General features: G+C 48.0%; 2 protein-coding genes across 3 annotated transcripts; one reads left to right on the top strand and one right to left on the bottom strand.

The window, feature by feature from the left end:
* Positions 1-44: 44 nt before the first annotated feature.
* LOC6588990 (blastoderm-specific protein 25D) lies at positions 45-7,614 on the bottom strand. 2 transcript variants are annotated; one of them, XM_026988601.1, is made up of 8 exons: positions 7,007-7,614; positions 6,383-6,627; positions 6,038-6,275; positions 5,816-5,902; positions 3,149-4,946; positions 1,523-1,967; positions 1,347-1,458; positions 45-1,282 (listed from the first exon to the last, which is right to left on the bottom strand). In XM_026988601.1, the coding sequence occupies exons 1-8, from the start codon at positions 7,275-7,277 to the stop codon at positions 1,005-1,007; spliced, it is 3,474 nt and encodes a 1,157-aa protein (XP_026844402.1). In that variant the 5' UTR covers positions 7,278-7,614; the 3' UTR covers positions 45-1,004. The 2 variants fall into 2 exon arrangements, with proteins under 2 accessions (XP_026844402.1, XP_002015172.1); XM_002015136.2 differs by lacking the exon at positions 5,816-5,902 and having other exon boundaries at positions 7,007-7,613.
* A 580-nt stretch (positions 7,615-8,194) lies between these two features.
* LOC6588812 (putative uncharacterized protein DDB_G0291608) lies at positions 8,195-12,569 on the top strand. The gene is made up of 3 exons (XM_026988855.1): positions 8,195-9,373; positions 9,432-11,279; positions 11,341-12,569. Exons 1-3 carry the CDS (start codon positions 8,471-8,473, stop codon positions 12,064-12,066), a joined length of 3,477 nt encoding a protein of 1,158 aa, XP_026844656.1. The 5' UTR covers positions 8,195-8,470; the 3' UTR covers positions 12,067-12,569.
* The last annotated feature ends 222 nt before the right edge of the window (positions 12,570-12,791 follow it).

The following is a 12,791-nucleotide window of genomic DNA, read 5'->3' as shown; positions in this document are numbered from 1 at the left end:
ACTCAATCTTAATAGGTTTTTTAAATAATTTTATATTTGGTTTTATATTTTTTGATATTTTTTGTTGATACTTTTAAAAAGTAAATTTCTATTTTGATCGAAAGTATTGGGTTAAGCAGCGTTGACCACACATGCCATGCATACATAATATTTACTAATGTGTTGAATCGAAATATGTATTACATAGTTAGATCAGGGGGATATTGCATTCCCCTACAGATAAACCGCGGGTGCGATTGAAAAATGTTTAACAAAATGTTCGCGTTCGCAAAAGCAATCGAAGAGTATTGGCTAACTTAAATCGCATAAATACAAAATACATTCAATTGTGTATAAGATAAGGTGTGGTATGGATTACAGATGTACAGGTCTTTTTTCGTTACATATTATATCAATATCATAGATCATTTTGTTTGTTTGTTTGTTTGTTCTACCAATAAAATTAACAACAATTCCGATGCATTTGGATTGGGCACGTGATAAACATTTGATAAACGTGGCTTGCCTACTCTCTCTCAGACGAATAACAAATTTAAAATACTGTTCTTTTGTTCTTTCTTCTAATATAATTATAAGTTAATAGACGTTAACTATTTTTGCGTAGTCAATTATTAAGGTCAACATTGCAGTAGAATATATAGCGATATCTATATATTGTATATTAAACGAATACGCGCGCGCACGTAAATAGTTTCTCCGTTTAGTGTATGTCGATTATTGTGTTACAAATTGGTACATTAGTGTGTGGAGATTGTTCCTCTTTGCGCGTGGGTGAGTTTTTTAGTTACTTGTTTAGAGTTATTGTTTTTGTTTTTGTCGATGTGCTGTGCCTCTTTCGTGTCAAACAACATTCATTTACAAACGACAATGCAGCACGAAAAAACAGATACTAAATTAAGTCTATATATATATAACATTCATAACGATACGCTGCATACGGAGTGCATGAGTTCAAGTTCGATGTCTCTCTATTGATTGGTTGATTGGTTGTCTTCTTGTGTCGACTAAGGCATGCCTGGCAATCCGCCGAGGGCGGCACCAACTAGACGCTGCTGCTGCTGCTGTTGCTGCTGCTGCTGCTGTTGGTGTATTAGGTTCACGCGCGCACGCTGCTGCTCCAAGCGCTGCACGGTGGCGGTCAGATGCGAATTCTCCACATACAGATCCTTGACAAGAATGTCGGCATTCTGCAGACGTTGCGTCTGATCGGCCAGCATAACGCCCTGCGCCTCGATGCGGCCATGCAAATCGTTGAGCTCCACTTGATGCTGACGCCAGGATTCTGAAAGAACAAACCCCAATAAGAATTGTGTATTTTCTATTGCCATACCAGCTGATCCACTCACGCTGCATCAGGGACTCGGTGTATTGCTGCTGCTGCTTGATCACATTTTGCAGATGGCGATTTCGCAGCTCCAGTTGGTTCAGTCGCTGCTGAAGCGTTGGATGCGTGGTTCGCTGTAATAAATTGAACGTTTAATCATCAAGTTTATCCTTTGGTTACCCCGCTCCAATGGCTCACCGCATAGGCCTTCTCGAGCACAGGTCTCGCCTCCTGCAACTGTTGCAGTTCCATGACCAAACCGTCACGTTGCAGGCTCAAATCCTTGATCTGCTCCTTCAGCGACAGCTCAAAGAACTTGAGGCGCTTCAGTTCCTCCTTCAGTACATTGGGACTGCTGCACTTCTCGTGGCTGCGGCACGAAGCCTTGCTGTTGGACACCACGCTGTGCGTATCGAAGCTCTTGTTGGATGCCGTCGATGAGGTTTCGCAATCGGCTATCTCTCCCTCCGACTGCGCCTGCTGGGGGCTCTGCGACCGCTTGGGTTTGCTGATTGGTGCCGGTCCGGACGGCCCCGGTTGCGCAGCAGATGATGATCCACTGTTTGTGGGCGACCCACCCGACGATGTGCTGTCAAACGGTGTCGTACTAAAGATGGATGTTTCCGAAGTGGTGAGGTTGTTCCTGTTTTCAGAGAACATTTAAAAACATTTTTAGATCATTTGAAAATCCACATAGACCGTAGAAAATATATCAAGTGCATTTGCATGTACTGTGCAGAACTATAGGCTATATTTATACAGATTTTTGGAGTATTGAAATTCGCCTATTTGAAGGTCGGAAGGATCCATTTTTAACGTGGATCTGGGCACAGAAATCTATCTACAGCCACAACTCGATCTCTCAGACAATAAGATATAGAGCACACAGACTCGTCTCTTGATGCGGATCAAGAATATAAAATATAATACTTATTTCGGAAATATCCATTTTGAGACATTTTTAAGGAAATACTAAGCTAATTAAAAATTTTTCAAATACAAGAAATGCTTCTGCTTCGTCTTTCCTAAAGTTCATATCTTTGTAGAATTTTTAATTGCGTTTTTCTACACTTGGGCCAGTATTTTATCTAATATTTTGTTAAGGTTTACTTTCTATATATTTGTATCGTAAATAAACCCCAAGATAATGATCCTATATACCATTACTGAATGTTAACAAAATATTTATATTAATCTTAAGAACTAGAGAGAGCAAGAAAAAAAATACTAAATCCTATATTGACGCATTCTCAATTTACCTAATTTATTACTGCATAAACTTAAGAAAAAAACCTATTCTCGCTTAAAATATATTAACCGATGACGGATGACGGATTTTATAACAATGTTGTATCAACAAATCAAAGGGTTCGATGGCCCTAAAAGCAAGGACCATAAGATCTTAAGCTAGAGTTAGTTTAAAAATTTTAAAATATAAAAATAAAATAGCATTGTACAAAAAATGCTGCATTTATATGCTGTTACATTTTCCTTTGTGTTTTTTGTTTTTTTTTTTATATTATTTTATTTTTTTAAAAGCTAGCCATTTTCAAACTTTATTGAAATAATATGAATCTGCCTAGAATCTGTGGATAATTCCTAACAAATTTTTCAAGAATGTACCTACATATTTTATATGTAAAACCCCATTATATGGCACCCAACCTTTCGGCATTATAAATTATATTTATTGGACAAACACATACATATATTACGAACTAGTTTAGCTTAAGCTTAGATGTGGTTAAAAATGAGTGATAAAACATATATACAGGATGAGGAAATAGCGTGAGAGACAGACAGAGATGGTCATGGAATACTCACCGACTGGTCGCCTTGTGCGAAGGTGAGCCACCCAACATATCGAGAGCACTGCCGCCACTGGTTTCATCTGCTGGCCCTGCTGTTTGCCCAAAAGTCTTGGCCGGCTCCTGGATGGTGCTCTGCAGCCAGAGGTAGCTGATGGGGGAGCTGGCCGGACTCTTGCCCGCATCGGCGCTCAGTTGGGCAATCGATTCCGAATTCAGTTCGCAGGCACCGGTAAGGATCTCCACGCTCTCGCCGAGTCGTTGCCGCAGATCCTCGATCTCGCATTGCAGCGTACCAATCTCCTGGGACTTCTCCTCCAGCATGCGCACGGTGCTGGAACGTAGCTGGGCGGCCTCGGCCTCCAGTTCGGTGTACTGCTGCTCGAGCATGTCGCGCTCATCGATGGGCGAGAGGCGGCCATCCTTGCTGAACTGCTCCTCGTATTCGCGCACCTTCTCCATCAGCTCGGTGAACTTTTTGTCGCTCTCCTGCTGCTCATCCTCGTAGATCTGGCGCTCCTTCTCGAACATCTGACGCTCTTCGCCCAACTTCGATTGCCAATAATCCTCGCATTCCTCATATGCGCGCTGCATCTGCTCCAGACTGCCCTCCAGCTCCTTGCAGCGGCTGTCTGGTGCGGCTCCTGTGGCTGTGGCCGCCTGCAACTTCTCCTCCAATTCTGCAATGCGTTGCTTCAGGCTGGCCAGCTCCTCGTCGTGGCTCTTGCTACGCTGCAACTCCGAGTTGAGTGCCAGCCAATCGCCGCTGTTGTTGCTATTGTCGCTTAAGTCGCCGCCACCAGTGCCCCCAGTCCCATCGGTGCACTTGCGCTGCTTACCCAGACGCGGACTCTCCTCGGTGATATGCGTCTTGCTGGGGGAGTCGCCGCGTCGCTTTGTGGCCGCCACACCACCGGCCGCTGCCTCTGAGTCTTGGTCCTGCTTCTTGTTTCTGGTCTTAATGCGCGTCAATTCCAGAGTCAGGCTCTCAACTTCGATGGTCAGCTCGTCAGTCTTATCGCGCAGCTGGGCATTCTCCATTTGGAGGGCGGCCAACTTCTCCATCAGCTGCAGCATCTCCTCCTCGTCCGCGGCCGCCTTGTCGACGCTATCGCGTCGTCCGCTATGCGGACTGTGCTCGGGACTGCTGCTGCCATGTTGATGACGACCCGACAGCTCGTTGTTCAGCTTGATGTTCTGCTCGAGCAGATCAGTCATTTGCAGATGCGCCTTCTGCTGCTCCCCCTCCAGTTCGGCGTTCTCGATGCGCACCAGTTCCAGCTCCGTCTTGAGCTTGATCTCCTCCTGTTCGAGGTTCTTTAGCTGCGCCTCCAGCTTCCCCGTCATGGCCGTCCAGTGATCGCGATCGTTGCTCATCCGCAGCGTCAGTTCACGCACCATGCTCGCATGCCGCTGCTCCAGCTGTTGCACCTGCTGCTTGGAGTTATCCTCGAGCGTGGCATGCCGCTCGTCCACCTCGGCGGCCAGCAAAGCCACCCTCTGGTTGGCCGCCTTATTATCGGAGCGCAGCTTAAGGTTCTCCTCGTGCTGCTGGCGATAGGCTCGCCGATAGTTGGCCAGCTCCGACGACTGCAGGGTCACCAAGGCACGCAGCGTATTCGTGTGCGGATCCCGGTCCATGGGACTGCGGGACTCCTCCTCCAACACTTTGGTCAGCTGCATCAGATTGACCTCCTCCTCGTCGAAGCCCAGGGCATGCAGCAGGGCGCGACTGTTGACGATGTTGGCCTGATCCCAGGCATCGATTATGCTCTCCGCACCAATCATCTCCAGCTGCTGTGGCGTCACGATGTCTGCAATTCTCACGGCAATTAGCAAATCAGCAACAATAATGATAAGATTATGTACCGAGTCGTACATATAGCATTTATGTACACATTTATAGCCCAAGATACCAGGTGTAGGTGTAGGGGAGTGGAAGAGGGAGTGGGAAAGGCAAAGGGAACGGATGTAGGTGTGGTGATGGTGTAAGCGAAGGCGCCGAAAGTTTACTTTATTTAAGATCCGACAGTGAAAATAATTTGGCATATAGAAATAAATAGAAATCATGGAAAAATAGTGCAAAAGGAAGCCTAATACTCAAGTTCTGCAAGGACACATTTGGGAGGTGCAAAATTCAGATAAGCGAACGGACAAATTCCTTTCGAATTATTCAAACAGTTAAAATTTAACACAAGCGAATTTTGTACGAAGAAATTCAGCTTGGAACTAGAAAATGTACCTTCTTTTAAAGGCATTATGTTAAAGGCATATTATAAATATATGAGAATTGCTTCCCCAGTTAAGCAACAATAGGACTCTTCATGCACATGACATGTATGTGGTTTCCTTTTCGCGGTCTATCTAGGGTATTCCCTTGTACGGCATTCGCTTTAAGTATAAGTCCCATCTGTATTTGTACTATCTATTCTATCTAAATGTCTTTGCCAAATTAAGTCCCCTGCGGAGTTCCAACACTTTTTCTTTTTTTTTTTTTGGTAATAGATAGGTGAAGGTAAATACAATATAGTACGACTATTTATGTGATTATACAACAATTAAACGGTGCGGGCTACATAGTAGAGTGCGATTAGATACCGGATTCGAATGGTTGGAATTGGATTTGGATGTGGATGCGGAGAATGCTCCTCCTCGAGAGAGTGATAGAGAGAGCGGCACAAACCTTTGCAGCAGAACAAACGGCCGCCGTGATAGCATCTCCCGTGCTCATACGCCGGTGCGGTGGCGGTGGCTGGCAGCAGGTGGGTGCCTGCGGTGGGTGTACCAACAACAACGAGTAGTGTTTTTGTCTTTGCTTTTTATCATAAATTCTGGGCATTTTGGGCTAACAAAAGTGACTGGGGCTGCCGGGGGGGCGATTGTGTATGCTCTTCCTCGTACTTACCCAGAGATTCGACGCTGCTGCTGTTTTGCTGCTGATTCTGATTCTGTTTGGCCAACTGTTTCAGTTTGCTGGCCGCCGTGGGGGATGTCACACCCACTCCTGCTGTTGCACCCATCTTCGATTGCAGATTCTTGCGGGCGGGCAGCGAGGCGCAACGCTTCAGCTTGCTGCCGCTGGTGTGGACGGAACGCAGTCGCCGGCTTCCCGGGAGATCGCTCTGTGAGGATGACCGATGGACCTACGGGTACGCAGAGAAGTTGGCATTAGTGACGAGTATGAACGAAAACGGTAGAAGGACAATTTAAGACCAGAAGAATGTCAGATTTGTCAGATTGGGGGACCCACCTGTACGCTCAGATCATCGCAGCCATTGAGACTCCTTTGCTGCGTCTGTTGCTGATCTTCATCCGTATTGTCCGAGTCCGTCACCGACAGCTCATGGAGCCCTACACCCTGATGTGGCCTCGAGCGGCGTCCGTATTTCTTCGTTCCCACAATCAGTTTCGGTGAGACCTCGCGATCCGAGGATTCGGGTGGACTTTCAATATATGTGCTGGCCAGGGGCTCATCACTGATGACCAGAGAGCGCTCTAAAACAAGAACAAAAATACAAAGAAATATATGAGAAACTGAGGCCAAAACGAAGGTGTGGCTGCTGTTAGATTCTACCAAAGCGTGCGGCTAATTTTTCAATTATTGGATCTGTGATGTGGCCGCCAGCACGGCGATAGTAGAAGCGCGTTCCCATTTTGATTAAGAACTAAAGTGTTTGCCAGAATGAGAGCTGCTCTTATATGTTAGAATCAGCTACCTGAAGCATCCTTTGGACAAACCAGCAGGTAGGATACGGGCCGCTAATCGTAAAAAGTGGCGATTACATCGATGGGTTTTATGATCGCGGCCACCAGCTGCCGCCGCTGCTAATCCGCGAACCAAATACCCAAAAACTGATACTGATTTTGGCCTTACCCATAAATCCCGGGGACGCTGTGCTGCTGTCGAATTCTGCGCCAAGAAAATTGAGTAGCGCCTCCTTGAATTGCCCGAAGGATACACCCAATTTGTGGGCGCCACAGCTGGCGGCCAGGCTGGTGATCAATGCCGCCCCCTGGTCGCGCAGCTCCAGCAGGGAGCAGAGCTTCAGCAGCGAGGTCTCGTCCAGCAGGCCGCAGTGGGTTGTCTCGCAGCTCTGGAACATCTGATACAGTTTCTGTTCATACGGATCGGAGGACACTTCCATTATATCGCGGGGGATACGCGGGCGCCTGCAGTTTGTAGCCGTTTTTGGAAAATCTTGCGGTGAAATCGATAAAGCGCTGCTATTGCGTTGCCGCTGCCACTGCCACTGCCACTGCACCTGGGCGGGGGGGACTTCCACGGCCAGGGGTCGACGAAACTATAAGCGTAAGCGTAGGGGAAGATGGAGGTGGAGGTGGAGGAGGACAAGGCAAGCGCGTGTCTGGCTTTGGAGCGTGGGAGGGCGGGGAACTCTACACTAAACTATGATATGCACTTTGGAACAAATAACAGAAAACACAGCACTTATTGGTTGCAGTATTTTGGCTTAGCGTTTGATTAAAAAAAAAACAATAATATAATGCAGTAATAGCCGAGCACTGTGGCGCCTTCTGACGGGCAGTAAATAAAACAGTCATTCAGCTAGTAATGGGGCACGTCACTGGCGCGCATATCGAAGTCACAGCTATCGGACAGATAAAAATATATCATACAACATATAAATAAAAGCAATTGTTGTGAAAAATGCATATTATTAATTGTTAAATTTTTGTTTAAATTGAAACCAAAGTAGGCATTTTATTTTTAAAACAGTTAGTTTATAAATTGGAATATTTTTGAACATATAATATTGCTACTTCAACTTATTGTTGAAGAGAACTGAAACATCGTTAAATCTGTTTCAACATATGTATGTACAAGTTTATTTTAAATGATGATTAATTTAGGCATGCATTTGATCGAAATGGGTGTTTATCTGTTTAAAATAAACCAATCAACGTGACTTTTAGCGATATATCGACTTGTGTACGTGACTGTGAGCGCAGTGGCGATAGTGCTATCGATGTTTCTTTAGCACCATCCATTTGCAAGCCAAAAAAAAAAAATAAAAAGCAGATATATTTTATTTTTGTGATTCGTAGCCAAAAGAGCGAAAAACTAATGGAAATTCGGTGCAGTAACCGCGTTGCAATGGAAAAACGTGATTAGGGTTTATGTGCGAGCAACGTTTTGCATTGGAGTTTCGTATTCCGATAGCACGGCCGATACCCCCTCGCATCCGGAGTGGTTCTTCTCTGCTGTTGATATAAATTTTTTGTTTTCATTACGAAACCTCGGTCTGCCCGCAGGCAGGACACCGACACCGATCGGGACCAGGATTGGGATTAGGCAAACAGTGACCACATTCTAATTGCAATGGCCATGCACTCGTACATGCGGACGGGCCCCAGCCAGAGTCAGACTCAAGCGAGTAGCCAGGCGAGTCCGGACGAGATGAATGGCTTCCTCAAAGATAAGCAGGCCTGGGAGCACGCCATATCGCTGTACCAGGGACCGGATCCCCTCGATCATTGGTACAACTACATATGCTGGTACGAGAACCATGCGCACAGCGATCCGGAGCTCAAGTTCCGCGAGACCCTCGAGCGCTGTCTGACCGAGTACGAGCACAGCGAATACTACAGGCAGGACGCACGTATGGTGCGCCTGTGGCTCAAGTACATAGCCATGCAAACGGATCCGCTGCACTTCTATCAGGTGCTCTTTCAGCGGGGCTCTGGACGCCAAGTGGCCGCCTTCTATATTGGCTGGGCCAGCTACTATGAGTCGCGGGAGCAGTTCAAGGATGCCGAGGCTGTATTTAACCTGGCCTTCCAGGAGAAGGCCCAAAGCAATGCCGAGCTCCAACATGCGCACACCAAGTTTACCTACGCCCGATCATTGCATTATCAGCGACAACAGCAGCAGCAACAGCAGGCGCAGGTGCAGGCACAACAGCCGCAGCCGGATGCCTTGCAACAGCTGGCCAACTACGCCCAGCAGCTGCCGCAAAGCTATGCGCCACAACAACCACGTCCACAGCCGCCATATCAACAGCAGCACGCCTCTGTTTATCAGCAATATCCGCAACAGCAACAGCAGCAGCAGCCACAACAGCCGCCACCGCCACCTCCGGCTCATTCTCAGGAACAGGTGGCGGCCTATCAGACGCACTACCAGGATCAGCCGCGCTACGAACAGCAGCAGCAGCAGGTCCCTCCACCTGCCACAGCACATGTTCCTCCGCAGCAGCAGCAGCAGGCGGAGTATGCGCCTCAGGTTGGTATAAGAACTTGTCTCTTTTTCGTGAAAGATTCTCATGTGAATGCAATTTTAGGCGCACTTTCAACCACCCCAGGAGCAGGCTTTGCCACAGTCCCAGCCACAGCCACAGCAGCAGCAGCAGCCACAACCGCACCACCCACAGCCGCAGCCGCAGGAGCCACAGCAGCAGCATAATGGCAATGGGAATAGCGTGAATGCAGAAGCAGAAACTCCGTCTCCGTCGCCTGCCATCTCTGAAGTAGCCGGACTACGTTTGCCGCGCAATTTCCATCCGTATGGGCGGAATAATCATGAGACCTGGAAGCCAGCCCTCACGCTGGAGGAGCCCGACGATCCATCGCGTGTCTGTCATTATGCCAAGCAATTGGTTTATCCGCCAGGCGCTGGCATCGAGTACAGTCCCGAGGAGATACTCGCCCGCAAATACCAACAGATGCTGGAGGACAAGCAAAAGCCGACGGTGCAACAAGTGCAGCAGGAGCACCAGGAGCAGCAGACACTTTATGATTCCTACGAGTCGGAGGCTTCGTACTACATGACTGCCGTGGATGGAGCGCTCTACGGGAACAGAGGTAGCACCAGTGCGGCGGCAGACTCTGCAGATGAAAAAGTGGCCGAAGAGGAGGCAGGCGAGATTCCGGAAGAGGAGGAGGAAGCAGATGAAGACGAGGACGAAGGCGAGCAGGAGGAGGAGGAAGAAGAAGACTCCGAAGAGGAAGAGGAGGAGGATGACGAGGAAGAGGAGGACAACCAGACTGAAGGATACACCAATGGGGGAGTGCAGTTCAGTGCCCAGACAACCTTCGAACAGGAGAATCGCTCTATCAAGATCAAGTTCAAGAAGGAGCGCACGCTGGAGAGCAGCAGCACCTACAGTGCCTACACCATCGAGAATATCTACCACCAGCAGCATCCACAGCATCAGCAGCAGCAACACCAGCATCCACATCCACAACAGCCTCATGTGCCGCTGGAACCCCAGCCCGCCTGCTCTCCAATACCAGCAGCCACAGCCACATCGGGCATCCAGCGTCAGCGAAACGGAGGCCATCATTTCCATCCATATCTGCAAGTGCAGACATCGACGCCGAAGAGCGAGGCGAATGGCTATCGTCGGTCCCGCGCCAAGGTCAAGCGGAGCAAATTCCAGCCGGATCTATGCAGCAACAGCAACTCCTCCTCGGCAGCAGATGTGGCCGGAGTGGCCTCTGGAAATGCGGCATCGGCTTCGGCTGCTGCTGCTGTGAATGCAGGCACTGCCTCGGCCAGTGCCGCCCTGCCCATACACAATGCTACCTTCAATGACAATGCAAACTTCTCCTTCTCGAGCGCCACGGCCCTGGACAACTCCAACAGTTCGCTGGCCCTGGCTGTGGATCGCCTACACTTCCGCGACACCTCGCAGGCGAATGCCTCCGGGAACAAGACGCTGCAAACGCACAACAACAATAATTACAACACAAACAACAATGGCAACTCGACGGCGACACTGGCGGACTTTTCCACGTTCCAGGAGAATTCGTACTTTGCCACCCAGCACGACACCGAGGCGCAGGAGCGCCGTCGGTCGAAGGCCGTAGAGACCATAGCCCGGCATCTGGCCAAGGAGACAATCGATCCGTTCAACAGCGAGCTGTGTCGGGCCTTCCTCACCAAACTGAATTTTCCCGGCGACGATGACGACCATGCCAGCTACAAGATCGTACAAACGCCACTGCCAAAAATTTCCAATACGCGCACCCTGAACGTCCTCGAGGGGGTGCAGTTCAACATTGACAAGGAGGTGGGCCGTGGCTCCTTTGGCTCCGTGTACAAGGCCACCGACTCGCGGACAGGCAATGTGGTGGCCCTCAAGTACCAGAAGCCACCAAACACCTGGGAGATTTACATATGCGATCAGGTAAGGGAATACAAAAGCAAACCCATTTATGGATCACATAATTTCTGTTGTTTTTTTGTAGGTACTGAAACGCATCAAGGAGCCGGAGGTGCTGCCGGGACTGATGGACATTTCAACGGCGATAATTGCGCCGAATGCCAGCCTAATAGCCACAGAATTCTCGCCCTTTGGCTCCCTGCTGGACATCAACAACAAGATCCGTCAGGCCACCACCAAAGTGATGCACGAGTCCCTGGTCATGCATTTCACGGCGCAGATATGCAACATTGTCGATCATCTGCATCGCCAGCACATCGTCCATGCGGACATAAAGCCGGACAACTTTCTGCTGATGCGTGTGCCCAGCGTGGACAGCCCGTTGCCCTCGCTGCGACTCATAGATTTTGGTTGTGCGATCGACATGTCGCTCTTTCCCGATAGAGAGCACACAAAGTTCCGCAAGGTTGTGCAGACCGAAAGCTTCACCTGCATCGAGATGCAGGAGGGTCGCCCCTGGTCATACGAAACGGATCTCTTCTGCATTGCGGCCACCGTCCATGTGATGCTGTTCGGCGAGTATATGCAGCCGCAGAAGCGCGGCGCCACATGGGACATACGCCAGAAGCTGCCGCGCTACCTCAAGAAGCACGTCTGGTCGAAGTTCTTTGGCGAGCTGCTCAATATGCAGGCAGACAAGCTGCCCGCGCTGCGGGATATGCGCGACATCATCGAGGAAGAGTGCTATCGCATGGACTCGGAGCTCCAGAAGCAGATACGCACTCTCTCCAACATCCTGCATCGACGATAACCAACCATTCGCCGTTCCACTCTATTATATTAGTTTTATTTCTATTTCTACAAACATTTTCATTTAACCTTTTGACTCAAGTCAACCTTTGAAACACATGAAATAGGACATTTCCACAAACTGTTTAAAAAAGCTAAAAGCCGACCAGGGCAATTTCTGGCAGGCAACACACATTATATTGCTTAGGTTTAAAGTGTAATAACCCTCTATTTATTTTATTTCGATGCCAAAAACCAATCAAACGAACGCTAAACAAACATTCAGACTCTGTAAATATTTTAGCCACAAACTCGACCCAAAAGCCAAGACTTTTGAAATGAGTTTGTGAAAAACACAAAACTAATGAATATAAAGTGTAATTTTTTATGTATATGTACAGCAAACCTCAACAAGCGCAAATGTAAAAAGAAAATGAAGTAAGATAAAAAGCGATAAAAAACCCCACAATTATCAGATTGAATCGTTCGATCTACTGTACTATTGAGTAATATATAAAGAACTTTAAATGATAGTAAATAAATTGACGAAATGTTAACACAAAAACAAACTAAAACACACATGGATCGAAAGAGCTGATATGCTATTTTATACACCTGCAGATGGATTGTTTCTACGGATTCACAGACGAGGATATATGTATGTTGGGTTCGAAAAAGGTACAACCTTTTATCAGATGGTTTGGAGAAATGGGAATTGGAATATCGGCCCATGTCATGGTCCCGGAA

The sequence above is a fragment of the Drosophila persimilis genome, unplaced genomic scaffold, assembly GCF_003286085.1.
Source record: "Drosophila persimilis strain 14011-0111.01,24,50 unplaced genomic scaffold, DperRS2 tig00000191-arrow-pilon, whole genome shotgun sequence".
NCBI lineage: Eukaryota > Metazoa > Arthropoda > Insecta > Diptera > Drosophilidae > Drosophila > Drosophila persimilis.
The sequence above is the reverse complement of the archived record's forward strand: the minus strand, read 5'-3'. Positions and strand labels throughout refer to the sequence as shown.